The sequence below is a fragment of the Oryx dammah genome, unplaced genomic scaffold (genome assembly GCF_014754425.2).
Source record: "Oryx dammah isolate SB20612 unplaced genomic scaffold, SCBI_Odam_1.1 HiC_scaffold_29, whole genome shotgun sequence".
NCBI lineage: Eukaryota > Metazoa > Chordata > Mammalia > Artiodactyla > Bovidae > Oryx > Oryx dammah.
In genome coordinates this window covers 23,664,387-23,682,252 of record NW_024070213.1, presented here as the reverse complement: position 1 = coordinate 23,682,252, position 17,866 = coordinate 23,664,387, and the positions used below count along the sequence as shown (strand labels likewise).

The 17,866-nt window shown below is 42.7% G+C and overlaps 1 protein-coding gene across 1 annotated transcript; it reads left to right on the top strand.

Moving 5' to 3' along the window:
* Window positions 1–1,454: 1,454 nt before the first annotated feature.
* On the top strand, window positions 1,455–16,951 carry ART4 (ADP-ribosyltransferase 4 (inactive) (Dombrock blood group)). Its single transcript, XM_040235244.1, is given in 4 exon segments — window positions 1,455–1,710; window positions 1,712–1,801; window positions 6,260–6,968; window positions 16,364–16,951. Coding segments are annotated over 4 exon segments (972 nt in total). The 5' UTR covers window positions 1,455–1,629; the 3' UTR covers window positions 16,456–16,951.
* Window positions 16,952–17,866: the final 915 nt, after the last annotated feature.

The window sequence follows — 17,866 nt, the reverse complement described above, 5'->3', positions numbered from 1 at the left end:
TTTTGCACAGGACACAACCAAAGGGAGAAGACAAGAAGTACAAGAAGGGGGAAGACAAGAGGGATTATTACCATGGCGCCTTTGGGGTTAACCTTTTCCTATGTCTTGGGAATGTCTGTTTAATAAAAGATTTGTCTGCTTGGGCTGTAACTGAGCTATAACTTGTCTGTTGTTTTAAACTGTTTAGTTTGCTGTTCCAAACTTTTGATGTGTTGAGACAAGAACTGAGAGAGAAATAAACCAACCTGACATCCTTTTCTAGATACTCTGAACTTTGATGATGAGGCATAACTGCTGTGATATTATCAGAAGTTTCAACTTAAAAATATTTTTAAGTTTTTGAAAAAAATAAGAATTTTCAAGAACAAGATTTCATTTCCCTTCACAGTTAAATATGAATCAGAAAGTGTATGTTTGGGAAAGATTCATAAGAAAAACAATTACCCCAAGGACTGAGAACAGAGGGAGGGTGTTCAGACTAGAAAAGGAAGTGACTAAAAGAGATAGTTTCATAGGACACTTGTGCTGAATGAACTTAGCACCCTGCAACCTCTTCTTGATCCATGTCATTGAACACTGTCTGCTCCTTTTCTAAGAGACGTCATTTGGATTCACTACAGACTGAAATAGCATGGATTGAGGATCTGATGCCTTTAGAAGAGAAAAACATAGACAATCTATGACCCCAACAGGTATAATTTCTAGAGTGGCCGATTTCAAGTGTGCAGTGGAAAAGCAGCAAAGAGAAGCCCCTTTTTTTTCTTTTTTGGCACTTTTCAGATACTGTGTTTTTTTAAACTTTATATTTTGTATTGTAGTATAGCCACTTAACAATGTTGTGACAGTTTCAGGTGAACAGCAAAGGGACTCAATCATACACATACATGTATCCATTCTCCCCCAAATTCCCCTCCCATCCAGGCTGCCATTAACATTGAGCAGAGTTCCCTATGCTTTACAGTAGGTTCTTGTTGGTTATCCATTTTAAATGTAACTGTGTGGACATGTCCATCCCAAACCCCCTAATTCCCCCCATCTCCCACTCCTGGCAACTGTGTTTGTTCTCTTAAGTCTGTGAGTCAAAGAGAGGCTTTGTCTTGGCAGTATCCCTACTGTTCTGCTTTGTAGCAGCCCCTTCTGGGTGGGGTCTATCAGCAGTGCCAGATAAACCCAACACAGGCCCACCTTGTGATGGCATGTTTCCAGGGACCTGCACCGGCCAATCATATCACTCACAGTGGGAGGCTGCAGCTCAAGATAATACTGTTTGACCCCAAACATCATACAGGGCATGCCTTGTCCTGCTTTGCTAAGGAAGTTAAAGGTTGAGCTGGAGAGCCTGACCCTTAATAAGCCTTTGGAATTTCCCCACATACAAACAAGACCAGGATTTTTTTTTTTAATTGGGAACTAACTTGAGTTCACTTTAGAATCCCTTATTTGGTGCGCAAGTCTGGCTGTTCAACAGCAGTTCCAGCTTTACGAGCGAGTTGAATTCTTCCCTCGGAAAAACTGCTAGTTGGTGGTGGTCAACAGAAGTCTCGAGATACACGTGGGAGAGGAGAGTTCTTGCTGAGACTTACTCCAGGAGAAAAACCTCGAAGGGGCATCTTGAAAGCTGATTTCAGGATGGAGCTGCGAGGGCAAAGAAGCGCTCTGCACACAAACAAATGCTGTCCCTTGACCAATCGTTGCAGAAGGATTCTTCTAAGCAAATACTGCAGCCTCTGCGGTGAGAATCTGGCTCCTGAGGGGGCAGCTTCTTCTCCTGCTGCTGTGCTCTGGTCTGCAGAGACCCACGGTGAGTTATGGTGGAGGAGGTGATCTCCTCATGATCAGGGCTCTGTTGGAGCATCCTTCTGGTGATAATCTTTAAATGACCTTTAGTTCCTTGGGATAGGGGCATCCTAGGGACTCAGACCATAAAGAATCTGCCTGCAATGCAGGAGACCCAGGTTCGATCCCTGGGTCGGGAAGATCCCCTGGAGAAGGGAATGGCAACCCACTCCAGTATTCTTGCTGGAGAATCCCATGGACAGAGGAGCCTGGTGGGCTACGGTCCATAGGTTCACAAAGAGTTGGACATGTAAAGCAACTTAGCATACACACATGCAAGCTAGAGACATAGCATTATTTTTTGTTTTGGATTTTTTGGTGGTTTTTTTTTTTTGGCTGTGCCAGGTAGCATGCAAGATCTTAGTTCCCTGACCAGGGTTTGAACCTGTGCAGTAGAAATGTGGCGGAGAAGGCAACGGCAACCCACTCCAGTACTCTTGCCTGGAAAATCCATGGACGGAAGAGCCTGGTAGGCGGCAGTCCATGGGGTCGCTAAGAGTTCAGCACTACTGAGCAACCTCACTTTCACTTTTCACTTTCATGCATTGGAGAAGGAAATGGCAACCCACTCCAGTATTCTTGCCTGGAGAATCCCAGGGATGGGGGAGCCTAGTAGGCTGCCATCTATGGGGTCGCACAGAGTTGGACATGACTGAAGCGACTTAGCAGCAGCAGCAGCAGCAGTAGAAATGTGGAGTCTTAAGCACTGAACCACCAGGGAAGTCTCAACATTAATTTTTACTCTCCATAAAATTTGCATAAAAGGCTGCATCTGTAGGACAAATAATGCAAAATAAACCAAGTCTTTCTTGCTTTGGCTTCTCTGGTGGCTCAGACAGTAAAGAATCCCCCCAGCAATGCCAGAGACCTGGGTTCAGTCCCTAGGTTGGGAAGATCCCCTGGAGAAGGGAATGGTTACATACTTCAGTATTCTTTCCTGGAGAATTCCATGGACAGAGGAGCCTGGCGAGCTACAGTCCATGGGGTCGCAAAGCGTCAGACACAACTGAACGACTAAGTGAACACTTTCATTATCTGACACTAGCTATCTCATATAGATCAACTCAAAAGAAGCATTATAAAGTTCTGTATGACCTCATGTTAAGAGAAAACAGAATACCCACTTGATATCTAGTAATAGATTATAGTTTTGGAGTGTATGAGGTTTGACAAAGGTATTTTTCTTTTGTTTTTGACTTAGATATATTCTGTAGAACTATTTGTAAACCTGCTGTGAAGAGTCATTGGTTAAAATCATTTAAGCAGTCTTAAATTTTTGTTCCAGTTTACACAAACTAGTTGACTTCTTGCCATAAATAACATAGCAAAAATACCCAATTGTATGTTTTTTAGTTGCAGCTGCTGCACTGTTGACATTCACTGGATGCAATTTTATCTCTTAATATGTTCCTTAATAAGTACTGTTTATTAAGAAAGCATCATTTCTTTGCCAAGAAGGAAACATTTCAGAATTCAGATAATTGAAAAATATGGCTTTCAGTTATGGGTGGATGATACTTAATGAACTTGTCTTCAAATCTCTAACTTCTATTTATTTATTCATTTATTTTGAAGGTAAAAAAGTGTTAGTAGTCGCTCAGTCATGTCCGAGTCTCTGTGACCTCATGGACTATAGCCCACCAGGCTCCTTTGCCCATGAAATTTTCCAGGCAAGAATACTGGAGTGGGCTGCCATTTCCTTTTCCACAGGATCTTCCTGATCCAGGGATTGAACCTGGGTCTCCCAAATTGCAGGCAGACTCTTCACTATCTGAGCCACCAGGGAAGCCCAGGTATTTTGAAGTCACTAACTTTATTGTGGCAAACTTAATATGCACTAGATATCAATAAGCTTCCCTGGTGGCTCAGAGGTTAAAGCGTCTGCCTCCAATGTGGGAGACCCGGGTTCGATCCCTGGGTTGGGAAGATCCCCTGGAGAAGGAAATGGCAACCCACTCCAGTATTCTTGCCTGGAGAATCCCATGGACTGAGGAGCCTGGTGGGCTGCAGTCCACGGGGTCACAGAGTTGGACACGACTGAGTGACTTTACTTACTTACTTACTTAGATATCAATAAGTAATATTCCTTTGGCTCCCTATGAGAGAATGCCTTTTCCCCACTCCTGGTTTCTATTAACAAGAGGAGAGACTTTCCCAGGAAACTTACTGACCTCTGTCCAGCTCTTTCCTCACTCTGCTCCCCTGGAAGCAGGCAGATTTACTTGACTGGTAGTGTCAGGAAGAATAACTGGGTATACTGCATTTGACTCTGCTCCTCTTCCTCCTGGGAGTTAGCCTCATGGCAAAAGGCATGAGTTATGTGTTCCCCCATGACAAGAATCCCACCTGGACAGGCTGCAATCCAATACTGCCTGCAGCTAAAGGGGCAAGTCAACTCATTCTGGGGTTTACCCTTAACAAGCCCACCAGCCATCAGACCTAAAGATGGATGTTCCAACAGGTTCTCATTCAATAGCAAAAACTGTATGTTAGCCTTCATATTTCAAGTCCTGGGCAGAGGAGAGGTTTGTCATAGCCCCCGTAGAGAACTCAACATCACTCATCACTGAAGTCATTTTTTTGTCGTTTTGGTTTGGTTTGGTTTTGATTTTGTTTTGCCCTCAGTGAATGGCATGAGGGATCTTTGTTCCATGACCAGGGATCCAAACTGTGCTTCCTGCAGTGAAGATGCAGAGTGTTAACCACTGGACCACCAGGGAAGTCCCAAAGACTTCTAATATAGTCTTTAAGTGTTCTTTAAGTATAAAGAAATATTCCCTATAACATCAATGTGAGAATGTGAAGGGGTAAGAGAAGAAACAGAAAGTATAATTAAACTTTAAGATTATTATTTTTTCTTCAAAATACTCACTGTACAAAAAGACTTTGCAGTGATACAGAAGAGTCACTTTCTCTGTGGGGGATGAGGATGTTGGTGTTTTTAGTAATATTTGTCAAACTAAATTCAATATCTAACGTGGGTCACAGACACAGGAAGGTCTGGAGCACTGTAATGACTATGAGTGAAACTTATTTCAGCAGATACTGATTTTGAGGAGACGACTTGGTCTTAAAGAATATAGCAAATAAAGCAAATCAGCTACCACACTGCAAAATTAAAAAAAAAAAAAAAAAAAAAAACAAAACCAAAACATCAATTAAATAGAGTCAGAAGACCAGAAGGGGGAGCTCTTACTCCCGGGATGTGTGTGTGTTTGTGGGTGTGGTGTGTTTATGCGCTTAGTCATCCTGTCCAATTCTTTGCGACCCTTTGGACTGTAGCCCACCAGGCACCTCCGTCTATGGGATTTCCCAGGCGAAAATACTGGAGTGGGTTGCCATTTCCTTTTCCAGGGTATCTTCCCAGGGATCAAACCGGCATCTCCATTGTCTCCTGCATTGCAGATGGATTCTTTTGGGGAAGCCCTGCTCCCGGGATAGTAGAGCCCAACAGGAAGCAGAGAAGCACCTCTTCTTTCCTGGCAAAATGAGTGTGAAAGTCATTCAGTTATGTCCGACTCTTTGCAACCCCATGGACTATATAGTCATGGAATTCTCCAGGCCAGAATACTGGAGTAGGTAGACTTTCCCTTCTTCAGGGGATCTCTCCAACCCAGGGATCGAACCCAGGTCTTAACATTGCAGGCGGATTCTTTACCAACTGAGCCACAAGGGAAGCTCAAGAATACTGGAGTGGGTACCCTATCCTTTCTCCAGGGGATCTTCCCGACCCAGGAATCAAACCAGGGTCTCCTGCATTGCAGGCGGATTCTTTAGCAACTGAGCATCAGGGAAGCCCCTTTCCTGGCAAGGACTGGGCCAATGAAAAGCCATGAACTCTGTTTACTATATCCTCCCATCTTCTGTTTCTTCTCTAGGAAAGTGTTTATTCCCCTTGCCTTTTGAGGACCTGTACATGTTGCACCATGGTTACAAATCCTGAATTGCAGCTCTTTGATGACCCTGAATAAACCTATCTTTGCTAGAGAAATACCTGGCAGTCTATTTATTTCAGGTCAACAAGATTCACCATCTGATTTGAAAAATTATAATCAAGATTCTTCTTTCCTTATTGTTGTTCAGTCACTCAATCTTGTCCAGTTTTAACTATTGCTCTTAACCTGCATACAGGTTTCTCAGGAGGAAGGTAAGGTGGTCTGGTATTCCCATCTCTTTAAGAATTTTCCAGTTTGTTGTGATCCACACAGTCAAAGGCTTTAGCTTAGTCAGTGAAGCAGATATTTTTCTGGAATTCTCTTGCTTTTCTATGATCCAGCAGATGTTGGCAATTTGATCTCTGATTCCTCTGCCTTTGCCAAATTCAGTTTGTACATCTGGAAGTTCTTGGTTCATGTATTGTTGAAACCTAACCTGAAAGACTTTGAGAATTACCTTGCTAGCATGTGAAATTCTTTCCTTATAGATTGCAGTTAAAATCAACTTTGACTTGGCACCAAATTCCTTTGATGATCAGTACCAAGGCTGCAGCCAACAAGTCATGGAGATGCTGCTTCAAGGGGATTATTTCATGGAAGAACTAGAATCCAATAAGCATTACCGCAAAGTCTGGCATCAAACACACTTCAACTGGTTGAACCAAGAAAAACTTCTCCCCGGGAACATGACTATTACACATGCTGTGGCTGTCTTGGTTTATTTATCGGACGACAGAGTTCACTTAGACTTCTCCAGAGCCATGGCCAGTGCTGCTGGGTCTCCACAGCAGTATAAACATTCATTCCGTTTCAAATATCTGCACTACTTCCTGACCTCAGCAATCCAGCTGCTGAGGAAAGAGATTGTCTCGAGGAAAGACTCTTTGTGTTATGAGGTGCAGCATGAGTTGAAGGGCGTTTACTTGCAAGCCCCCGTGGGTGCCATCGTTCGCTTTGGCCAATTCCTCTCCACCTCCCCAGCAACAGAACAGGCACAGAGGTTTGGGAACCAAACTCTATTTACCATGTTGACCTGCCTGGGGGCACCAGTACAAGACTTCTCTCTCAAGAAGGAGGTCTTGGTCCCTCCCTATGAGCTGTTTAAAGTGGTCAATGCGAGCTACCATCCAAGAGGAAATTGGTTGCAATTGCTGTCAAATGGGAACCAAAGCACGTACAACTGTCAGCTGCTAAAAGGTATTGTTATTGATCCAAATTCAATTCACTGTAACCAGGATCGGGATTTCCCTAGCGGCTCAGTTGGTAAGGAGACCACCTGCAATGTGGGAGACCCAGGCTGGGAAGATCCCCTGGAAAGGGGCATGGCAACCCACTCCAGTATTCTTGCCAGGAAAATCCCCATGGACAGAGGAGCCTGGCAGGCTACAATCCATCGGGTTACAAAGAGTTGAACATGACTGAGCAATTAACCACATAATGTTACTAGGATATCACAGGCCACTAATTTTTTTTAATCTTGTCAAAAAAAATAATTTTAATTTTTTTTTCTTTTTTAAAAAAGTCTTATGGAGTATAGTTGATTTATAATGTTGTGTTAGTTTCAGGTGTATAGTAAAGTGAATCGGTTATACATACACGTATATCTACTCTTTTTCAGATTCTTTTCCCATAAAGGTTATTACAGAGTACTAAGTAGAGTTCCTTGTGCTGAACAATAGGTCCTTATTAGTTACCGTTTTATATATAGGAATGTGTATGTGGGGGCTTCCCTAGTAGCTCAGTTGGTAAAGAATCCGCCTGCAATATGAGAGACCTGGGTTTGATCCCTGGATTGGAAAGATCCCCTAGAGGAGGGCACGGCAACCCACTCCAGTATTCTTGCCTGGAGAATCCCTGTGGACAGAAGAGCCTGGCGGGCTACAGTCTATAGGGTCGAAAAAAGTTGGACATGCCTGATTCGACTCACACACACACTGTATATAAGTCAACCCCAATCTTCCAATTTATCTCCCCCGCCATTTCCCGCCTGGTAACCATAAATTTGTTTTCTGCATCACTATTCTTTTATAAAATTTATTTTTTGAGTGGGCTTGTGGGGGAAAGGCCAAAAATATGTATATTGGCTTTTGGTAAGGACGAGATAAAGTCATTTAAAGCAGAAAAAAACATATAATGAATTTCAGAGATTTCAAACAATCTGGTATCTTCAGGTAAATTTCAAGATTTTGGACAACCAGAGCATAAGATGTAGGAAGAAGCCAGGAGTAGAAAGGAAGTAGGAAATGGATTTGGGCTGGAGAGATCTGACAGGACCAGTTTGTAAAAACTCTTGTATTTCATGCCAAGGATTTTCAAACTTCATGCCGTAAGCAGTGAGAAATCATTAGAGTCTGTAAGAAGTGGAGTACCAGTCAGATCAGTATTTTAGCAAGAGCCTTGATGCTGGGAAAGATTGAAGGCAGGAGGAGAAGAGGGAGACAGAGGATGAGATGGTTGGATGGCATCACCGACTCAATGGACATGAACTTGGGCAAACTCCAGGAGATGAGGAGGGACAGGGAGGCCTAGTGTGCTGCAGTTCATGGGATCTCAAGGAGTCAGACTCAACTTAGCAACTAAATAACAGAACAACTGATGATACCATGAAAAATGAACTGAAGTAAGAGAAATTAGTTATCACAATATAAACATGTGTTAAGCTCTTTTATAGAAACACATGTGACTGATTCCATTTTATCCTTGTATGTTGCCAGCCACAGTCATTTGACGGAGCAAACGCAGTGAAAATTCTATAGCAAAGGCTGTGCCCTGTTTGATTCAGAAAGAGGAAGACCATCCTGATCCACCTGTGTGTTCATTTACAAAGTCAACTGTAACTCAGCTACAGTGTCTACCTTTGAAATATCCCCCACTCCTCCTCTACTCCATCATCATGGCTACTGTGAATAATTCAGCCCATCAGCATTTCTCAACATGTTAAGGCTGGAGCATTAACGGTCTTCAAACTGGCATCCCCGCCAAGGTCAAGATCCTGCTCACTCTGGCCTATTTGTAAACAAAGACGAAGGGAGAGGTGCTCTACCAGGACTTTCATCCACACCCTTCTCTCCTTGCCAGCAGGGAAGATAGCAATAATGAATGGCATGTGTTTCTGCTCCACAGACCCAAGAGATTAATGTTTATAGAGAAGAATGAAAAACTAGGGTAGAATGTGAATAAAATAGTGAGCTTTTGATAATACATACGAATATCCATAGCCAGGTTCCAGGATTCTCCGGAATTGCATCTGCCTGGAATACTGTGGCTTCGTTCTCATCATTTGAGATAGGTAGCTTTGCTACTGGGCTTCCCTGGTAGCTCCACTGGTAAAGAATCAGCCTGCAATGCAGGAGACCTGGGTTCGATCCCTGGGTTGGGGAGAACCCCTGGAGGAGGACATGGCAACTCACTCCAGTATTCTTGCCTGGAGAGAGGAACCTGGTGGGCTACAGACCATGGGGTCATAAAGAGTCGAACATGACTGAGGAACTAGTGCAGTTTTGCTACTATTCACCTATCTCTATCAGTTATACATTTAAAAAAAAAATTTGAAAGACTCAGAATATTTTCAGCTATTCACTGCAGAGTTTTTGATTTTGTTCTTGTTTCTTAAGGTTTTTATGCCTTAATGGAAAAGCTCTTTCTGAAATCTTTCCTGTGCTGTGTGCTCAGTCACACAGTCATGTCTGACTCTTTATGGTCCCATGGACTATAGCCCGACAGGCTTCTCCACCCACAAAATTCTTCAGGCAAGAATATTGGAATGAGTTGCCTTTCCTTCTCCAGGGGACCTTCCCAACCTAGTGATCAAACCTGTGTCCCTTGTGTCTCCTGCATTGGTAGGTGGCTTCTTTACAACTAGCACCACCTGGGAAGCCCAAAATTTCTTGTTCTTCTTTGTTCAGTCCCTAAGCAGTGTCTGACTCTTTCCAAACCTAAGGACTGCAGCATGCTAGGCTTCCCTGTCCTTCACTATCTCCAGGAGTTTGCTCAAACTCATGTCCATTGAGCTGGTGATGTCATCCAACCATCTCATCCTCTGTCACCTCCTTCTCCTCCTGCCTTATATCTTTCCCAGCATCAGAGTCTTTTCCAATGAGTTGGCCTTTTACATCAGGTGGCCAAAGTATTGGAACTTCAGTGAATATTCAGGGTTAATTTCCTTTCGGATTGACTGGTTTGATCTCTTTGCTGCCCAAGGGACTCTAAACGGTCTTCTCCAGCACCAAAGTGTGAAAGCATCAATTCTTGGGTGTTCAGCCTAGCCACTCCCTTTTCCAAGGGATCTTCCCAACTCGGTGATCAAACTCAGATCTTCTGCATCGAGGGCAGATTCTTTACCATCTGAGCCACCAGGGGAGTACTCAAGTTTCTGAAATCATTTCTATTAACTGATAAGCAACACTCTGCTTATCCCAACATCCTGGAGCAGTATTAGACTGATGCAAACATGAACAGTGGGAGGAGGGAGATGGCGTGTGTTTCTTATCTGGGAGTCCTTCACTGGGAAAAGGGAGGAAGGTCAGTGGATTCTCAAGCCCTGTTTTTCTAGATGGCTGGTGCTGTCCACATCACTACTGGCCAATCACCGGGATAATCACTAACCTCAGCCTGGGGAATTCACAGTATCTAATTCCTCGTGAAACTGGAATCCTTTCTATTCTTTCAATTTTTTCACCAGCAGAAGCCATAAAGTAGTCTATATATTATTTGTATTTATTTATTTATGCTTTTGGCTGTGCCCTGTGGCATGTGGGATCCTAGTTCTCCACCGAGGGATCAAACCCAGATCCCCTGCACTGGAAGCTCAGAGTCTTAACCACTGGACCACCAGGGAAGTCCCATTATTTTATATCCTAAAAAGTCTCATTTGAGCCGGTGAGTTATGTTTCTTTTCCAGTTCCCTCTTAATCTGCCAGATGCAATATGCAAAAAACAAGATGAAGGCTTTTAAAATGGGTCAGCCTGGGACACTGCGTTTCTCCCAACGACGAGACAGTAGATTAAAGAGTAGAGCTTCCTCAGTCCTTCAATGTATTTCAAAATTGCTTACATTAACTTGTAACTGAAGTTCTTAGGTTCAAAGAGTTCCCAAGAATCTGTCGCCTTCAGAGAGTCACGAGGTCAAATTGGTAGCATACTACACTGAAGGAAGTAAAGTTGCAAAAGAAAAATTGTTAAAAGACGGTATAAATGAACAGCTTTTCCTTCTAATTCTTCTCCCACCCCTCATGTGACCTATACTTGTTACCATAGAAACAGATGTTTTCATGCACATTGGAAGACTCAAAATACATTATGTTAGGTGTTTGTCCTTAAATGTTGCTTCTTTCAGCAAAATAATCGGTGCCAAAAATCTGTAGACACACAAATACATGCTCTGTTCTGTATTATTGGATTCACAAAGAAGTGTGTTTTATTTGTTAAAATCTTTCACATAATTAAAATTCTTAAGTATGCTTCTAGAAAAAACATAGTCAATTGTTTGCAGTCAGCGTGGGTTTACATGTTACTCTTGCCAGTTACTAGCAGTGAGAATACTGGCAAATGGCTTATTCTCTCTGTGCCTCATTTCCTTCATATGTAAGATGGGAATAATTAAAAAAAAACAAAACCTACCTTATAAGATTCTGGTGAAGAGAAAATGAATGAGTGCATGCAAAAGCTCTTAGAACCATAAGTTACTATTATCATTACCATGGCTTCCCTGTTAGCTCAGTTGGTAAAGAATTTGCCTGCAATGCAGGAGACCCCGGTTTGATTCCTGGGTTAGGAAGATCTGCTGGAGAGGGATAAGCTACCCACTCCAGTATTCTTGGGCTCCCCTTGTGGCTCAGCAGGTAAAGAATCCGCTGCAATGTGGCAGACCTGAGTTTGATCCCTGGGTTGGAGAGATCCCCTGGAGAGGGAAAAGGCTACCCACTCCAGTATTCTGGCCTAGAGTCATACAACTAAGTGACTTTCATCTTTATTTTATTAACTTCAGTTCAGTTCAGTTCAGTCGCTCAGTCGTGTCCGACTCTTTGCGACCCCATGAATCGCAGCACTCCAGGCCTCCCTGTCCATCACCATCTCCCGGAGTTCACTCAGACTCACGTCCATCGAGTCCGTGATACCATCCAGCCATCTCATCCTCTGTCATCCCCTTCTCCTCCTGCCCCCAATCCCTCCCAGCATCAGAGTCTTTTCCAATGAGTCAACTCTTCGCATGAGGTGGCCAAAGTACTGGAGCTTCAGCTTTAGCATCATTCCTTCCAAAGAAATCCCAGGGTTTATCTCTGCAGAATGGACTATTGGAACGAGGTTCGTGACATTGTACAGGAGACAGGGATCAAGACATCCCCATGGAAAAGAAATGCAAAAAAGCAAAATGGCTGTCTGGGGAGGACTTACAAATAGCTGTGAAAACAAGAGAGGTGAAAAGAAAAGGAGAAAAGGAAAGATATAAACATCTGAATGCAGAGTCCCAAAGAATAGCAAGAAGAGATAAGAAAGCCTTTTTCAGTGATCAATGCAAAGAAATAGAGGAAAACAACAGAATGGGAAAGACTAGAGATCTCTTTAAGAAAATTAGAGATACCAAGGGAACACTTCATGCAAAGATGGGCTCGATAAAGGACAGAAATGGTATGGACCTAACAGAAGCAGAAGATATTAAGAAGAGGTGGCAAGAATACACAGAACTGTACAAAAAGGATCTTCACGACCCAGATAATCATGATGATGTGAACACTCACCTAGAGCCAGACATCTTGGAATGTGAAGTCAAGTGGGCCTTAGAAAGCATCACTACGAACAAAGCTAGTGGAGGTGATGGAATTCCAGTTGAGCTGTTTCAAATCCTGAAAGATGATGCTGTGAAAGTGCTGCACTCAATATGCCAGCAAATTTGGAAAACTCAGCAGTGGCCACAGGACTGGAAAAGGTCAGTTTTCATTCCAATTCCAAAGAAAGGCAATGCAAAAGAATGCTCAAACTACCACACAATTGCACTCATCTCACATGCTAGTAAAGTAATGCTCAAAATTCTCCAAGCCAGGCTTCAGCAATATGTGAACCGTGAACTCCCAGATGTTCAAGCTGGTTTTAGAAAAGGCAGAGGAACCAGAGATCAAATTGCCAACATCCACTGGATCATCAAAAAAGCAAGAGAGTTCCAGAAAAACATCTATTTCTGCTTTATTGACTATGCCAAAGCCTTTATTAACTTACTGCTTCCTATTTTCTTTTACTCTGGGCTTCAATTATCCCAAAGTAGTTTACTCAATTTGTGACATCATGCTTTTCTTGAAGTACAGTGTCCATTTGAAATGAGTGGATGGAAGAATAAGTAATGGAATGAATCTGGGAGATGGACCACAAAGCATGATGGGAAGAACAGATGATGGAGCCAGTGAGAACTGGGCATTTGTTAATGGCTCTATGCCTGGGTGCTACGTCAGTCATGTCTGACTCTTTGCAACCCTATAGACTGCAGCCCACCAGGCTCCTCTGTCCTTGGAATTCTCCAGGCAAGAATACTGGAGAGAGTTGCCATGCCTTCCTCCAGGGGATCTTCCTGACTCAGGGATGTAAAAAGCTCATTTTACAGATGAGAAAACTGAGTCCCAGTGAAAGTAACAAAAATGATCAAAGTCAAGCGTCTAAGGGTAAAGCTTCAATACCAAAGCTTTGTTGTTGTTTTTCAGTTGCCCAGTCATGTCTGACCCTTTGCAACCCCATGAACAGCAACATGCCAGGCCTCCCTGTCCCTCACTATCTACTAGAGTTTGCCCAAGTTCATGTTCATTGCATTGATGATGCCATCCAACCATCTCATCCTCTGATGCCCTCTTCTCCTTCTGCCCTTGATCTTTTCCAGCAACAGGGACTTTTCCAATGAGTCGTCAGTCATCTGCTCTCATCAGATGACCAAAATACTGGAGCTTCAGCTTCAGCATTAGTCCTTCCAGTGAATATTCAGGGTTCATCTCCCTGAAGATTAACTGGTTTCATCTCCTTGCTCTCCAAGGGACTTTCAGGAGTCTTCTCCAGCACCACAGTTCGAAAGCATAAATTCTTTAGCATTCTGCCTTCTTTATGGTCCAGCTCTCACAACAGTACATGACCACTGGGAAGATTGTAGATAGCCTTGACTATACAGACCTTTGTCAGCAGAGTAATGTCTCTACTTTTCAACACACTGTCTAGGTTTTTCAAGAAGCAATCATCTCCTGATTTCATGGCTGCAGTCACTATCCACAGTGATTTTGGAGCTCAAGAAGAAGAAATCTGTCACTACTTCCACTTTTTCCTCTTCTATTTGCCATACGTTAATGGGGCCAGATGCTATGATCTTAGGTTTTTTAATATTTAGTCTTAAGCGGGCTCTTTCACTCTCCCCCTTCACCCTCATTAAGAGGCTCTTTGATTACCAAAGCTAATCACCCCCAAATCATGATCTTTCACTGTTATATTGTTTTCTTGTCAATCAATATTTTCTGACAACTCTTCAGTAGAATCTTACTCCATGAAAAAATGAGAAAGGTGAGAGAGGGTGGGGTTAGAGGTCCCTGTGATCTCTAGTCTCAATGAAGAGAAAACAAAACAGAAAACATGTAAGAATCATTCTAATGACCTGCTAAAGTGATATTAATGGCTCCTAGTCCCTTTGAGAATTCAGATAGTACAATTTTAACATAAACTTTGACAAAAGGTTAGAAATGTGCTTGCATTCTTAATTTGTTTGTCTAAGAAAATTAGGGTTTTGAAATTTACTGTAAGTATATGTAGAATTCCAAATAGAAATCCCTAGAAACTCTAGGGATCTTATATGTTACATGGAAGTGGTGGGAAAATATTTCTCCATTATCCGGTCATCCTATCAAACAATATGGTCAAATACTGAGGCAATCACAGAGCTGAATGGCTTTCTATCTCAGTGTCTTTACACTGCTACTGCTGCTGCTGCTGCTAAGTCACTTCAGTCGTGTCCGCCTCTGTGCGACCCCATAGACAGCAGCCTACCAGGCTCCACCATCCCTGGGATTCTCCAGGCAAGAACAGTGGAGTGGGTTGCCATTTCCTTCTCCAATGCATGAAAGTGAAAAGTGAAAGTGAAGTCACTCAGTCATGTCTGACCCTCATCGACCCCATGGACTGCAGCCTACCAGGCTCCTCCATCCATGGGATTTTCCAGGCAAGAGTACTGGAGTGGGGTGCCATTGCCTTCTCCCTTTTCTACACTAATAATCAGTAAAGACTGGTTGAACAGGAGATTCCATTCTTTCTTTAGAGCATATTTTAAAGGTTTCCATTCTCCATCTCATCCAATATTCTCATCCCATTGTATTCTTCCCAATTAGTATAATAAATATCGCTTTCATCAGCCACACCTTACTGTCTGCTAACCTTTCCCGTGAAGTGTGTGTCCATGCAGGCAGATACACACATACACACACACACACACCCTTCAAGCAGGATTGTATGAATACTTTTTGCTCACCTTGTAATTAAAAAAAAAAATGACTGGACATGCAATATATGTAGAGACCATACAGTGGTTAAAAATACAGAGTTGAGAGTCTGCCTTGTGGTGCACAGGATACCAGCTTGACCCCTGGTCCGGGAAGACCCCACAGGCAGCCAAGTGACTAAGCCCATGCACAACTACTGAAGCACCTATGCTCTAGAGCCGGTGCTCCACAAGAGAAGACGCTGCCATGAGGAGTTTGCCACCACAATGAAGAATAGGTCCTGCTTGCTGCAATCAGAGAAAGCCCACATGCAGCCACGAAGACCCAGCACAGCCATAAATAACTACATAAATAAAAGTTTTAAATATATATAGCTCAAACCTGACTGCCTGAATTTGATGGTTGCCTCCACTGCATACTAGATGCATGACATTTGACAAGTTTCTTCACCTCTCTGTCACAGCTTTATCAAATAAAAAATGAAGATAATGAGGATAAATACCTCATAGTTTTGTTGTGTGGATTAAATGAGTTAATTTACAGCCAGTGCTTAAAAAGATTCCAGAACAGAATAATAAGTCTTTAAACAATGTTAGCTTTCATAATGGTGATGAAGATGAGGATAATAGTAATGGTAATAATTCTGCTGCTGATGATAATAATGATGTAAAATCGGGAGATCTCTACCATCAACTTTTATCATCAACCCTGAGGTACACCTTTTATCCTCTTGGGACCTAATTTATGGTCTACAAAATAAGTGACCTGTGTTGTCATTTAAAAAATCTAAGAGAATACATTTCTTAAAAGTAGCTAGCTTCAGTCCTTCCCTGGTGGTCCAGTGGTTACAACACTGCCCTTCCAACGCAGGGGGGCGCAAGCTTGCTCCTTCGTCGGGGAGCTAAGATCCTACCTGCCACATGATGTGGCCAGAAAAAAAAATAAATAAAAAACTTATTAAAAAAGACTACACACCTTTAAAAAAACAGTAGTTTCAATTTTGTTACAAATTTTCTAAGTTTAAGACACAAACCAAAGGAGAAATGAAGTAGATTTTTTAGGAAAAAGAAAACAAAACAAAACAAAAAACTCTGTTACCTAAAACATGGCTAATTCTTTTTCTGTTTGTTTTCACAGCTTCCAGCAGAAAGTGCATCCCTACTCCTCTAGTTATTGCTTCTCTCTCCTTTTTGACCAGTGTCATCATCTTTTCCAAAAGTGGAGCATAAAGGAAGCTTGTGGTTTTGCCTCTCCTGTACTCTCGCTTTATTCCCATCAAGGCACCCTGTATACCCATAGAGAATCAATCTGCCGAGCTATCAACTGATACAGAACTGGCTCAGTCCACTGCCTATGAGTAGGCCTGTAAGTATATTTCTTCTCCATGGATACAAGGAGTCATGTTGGATAGAAAACGACTCATTTGGAGCCTGTGAGATACAATTAGTGTACTTTATTGGAATTAGAGCTGGGAATAGGGTAGTGGCTTTTTTTATTTCAGCGGAGATTAGTGAAAGCAAAATATGAACCTAGAGCCCCCAGCAGCTCGCTTGCCACCGAAAAGAGTGAGTCTACCTCCCTAGCTAACACAATGAAAGAGGAGCAGCGGAATGAAAAGAAAGCGAATCCTGACGACAGTCTATGTGCACCTAGATCCAACTGTCTGAATCTGGATACCCTGAGCTTTTTCATCACATAAATCAATAAATTATATTTCTGCCTTAATAATTTGAATTAAAATTTCTATCTCAGTTGAAGGAATTTTATGATGAATACAAAGACTTTCCCTTATTTTTTATTTAGCAATCCTAAATATTAGGAACGCATCAGAAATACTTGAGCTCCTCTGTCCACGGAATTCTCCAGGTAAGAATACTAGAGTGGGCTGCCATTCTCTTCTCCAGGGGAACTTGCCAACCCAGGGATCGAACCCGGGTCTCCTGCATTGCAGGCGTAGTCTTTACTGTTTGAGCCACCAGGAAAGCCCAAATATTAGGAACACATTAGAGATACCTGAGTTCAGTTTTCGGTTCAGTTGCTCAGTCGTGTCCGACTCTTTGCAACCCCAAGAATTGCAGCACGCCAGGCCTCCCTGTCCATCAACTCCCGGAGTTCACTCAAACTCATGTCCATCGAGTTGGTGATGCCCTACAGCCATCTCATCCTCTGTCATCCCCTTCTCCTCCTGCCTCCGATCCCTCCCAGCATCAGAGTCTTTTCCAATGAGTCAACTCTTCGAATGAGGTGGCCAAAGTACTGGAGTTTCAGCTTCAACATCAGTCCTTCCAAAGAACACCCAGGACAGATCTCCTTCAGAATGGACTGGTTGGATCTCCTTGCTGTCCAAGGGACTCTCAAGAGTCTTCTCCAACACCACAGTTCAAAAGCATCAATTCTTTGGCACTCACCTTTCTTCACAGTCCAACTCTCACATCCATACATGACCACTGGAAAAACCATAGCCTTGACTAGACGGAACTTTGTTGGCAAAGTAATGTCTCTGCTCTTTAATATGCTATCTAGGTTTGTCATAACTTTCCTTCCAAGGAGTAAGCGTCTTTAGCAAAGGACAAATTCCTCATCAAAGAATTTGATGAGCTGAAGGACATACTAAATGTGTAAATTTTCTTTAAATATTTT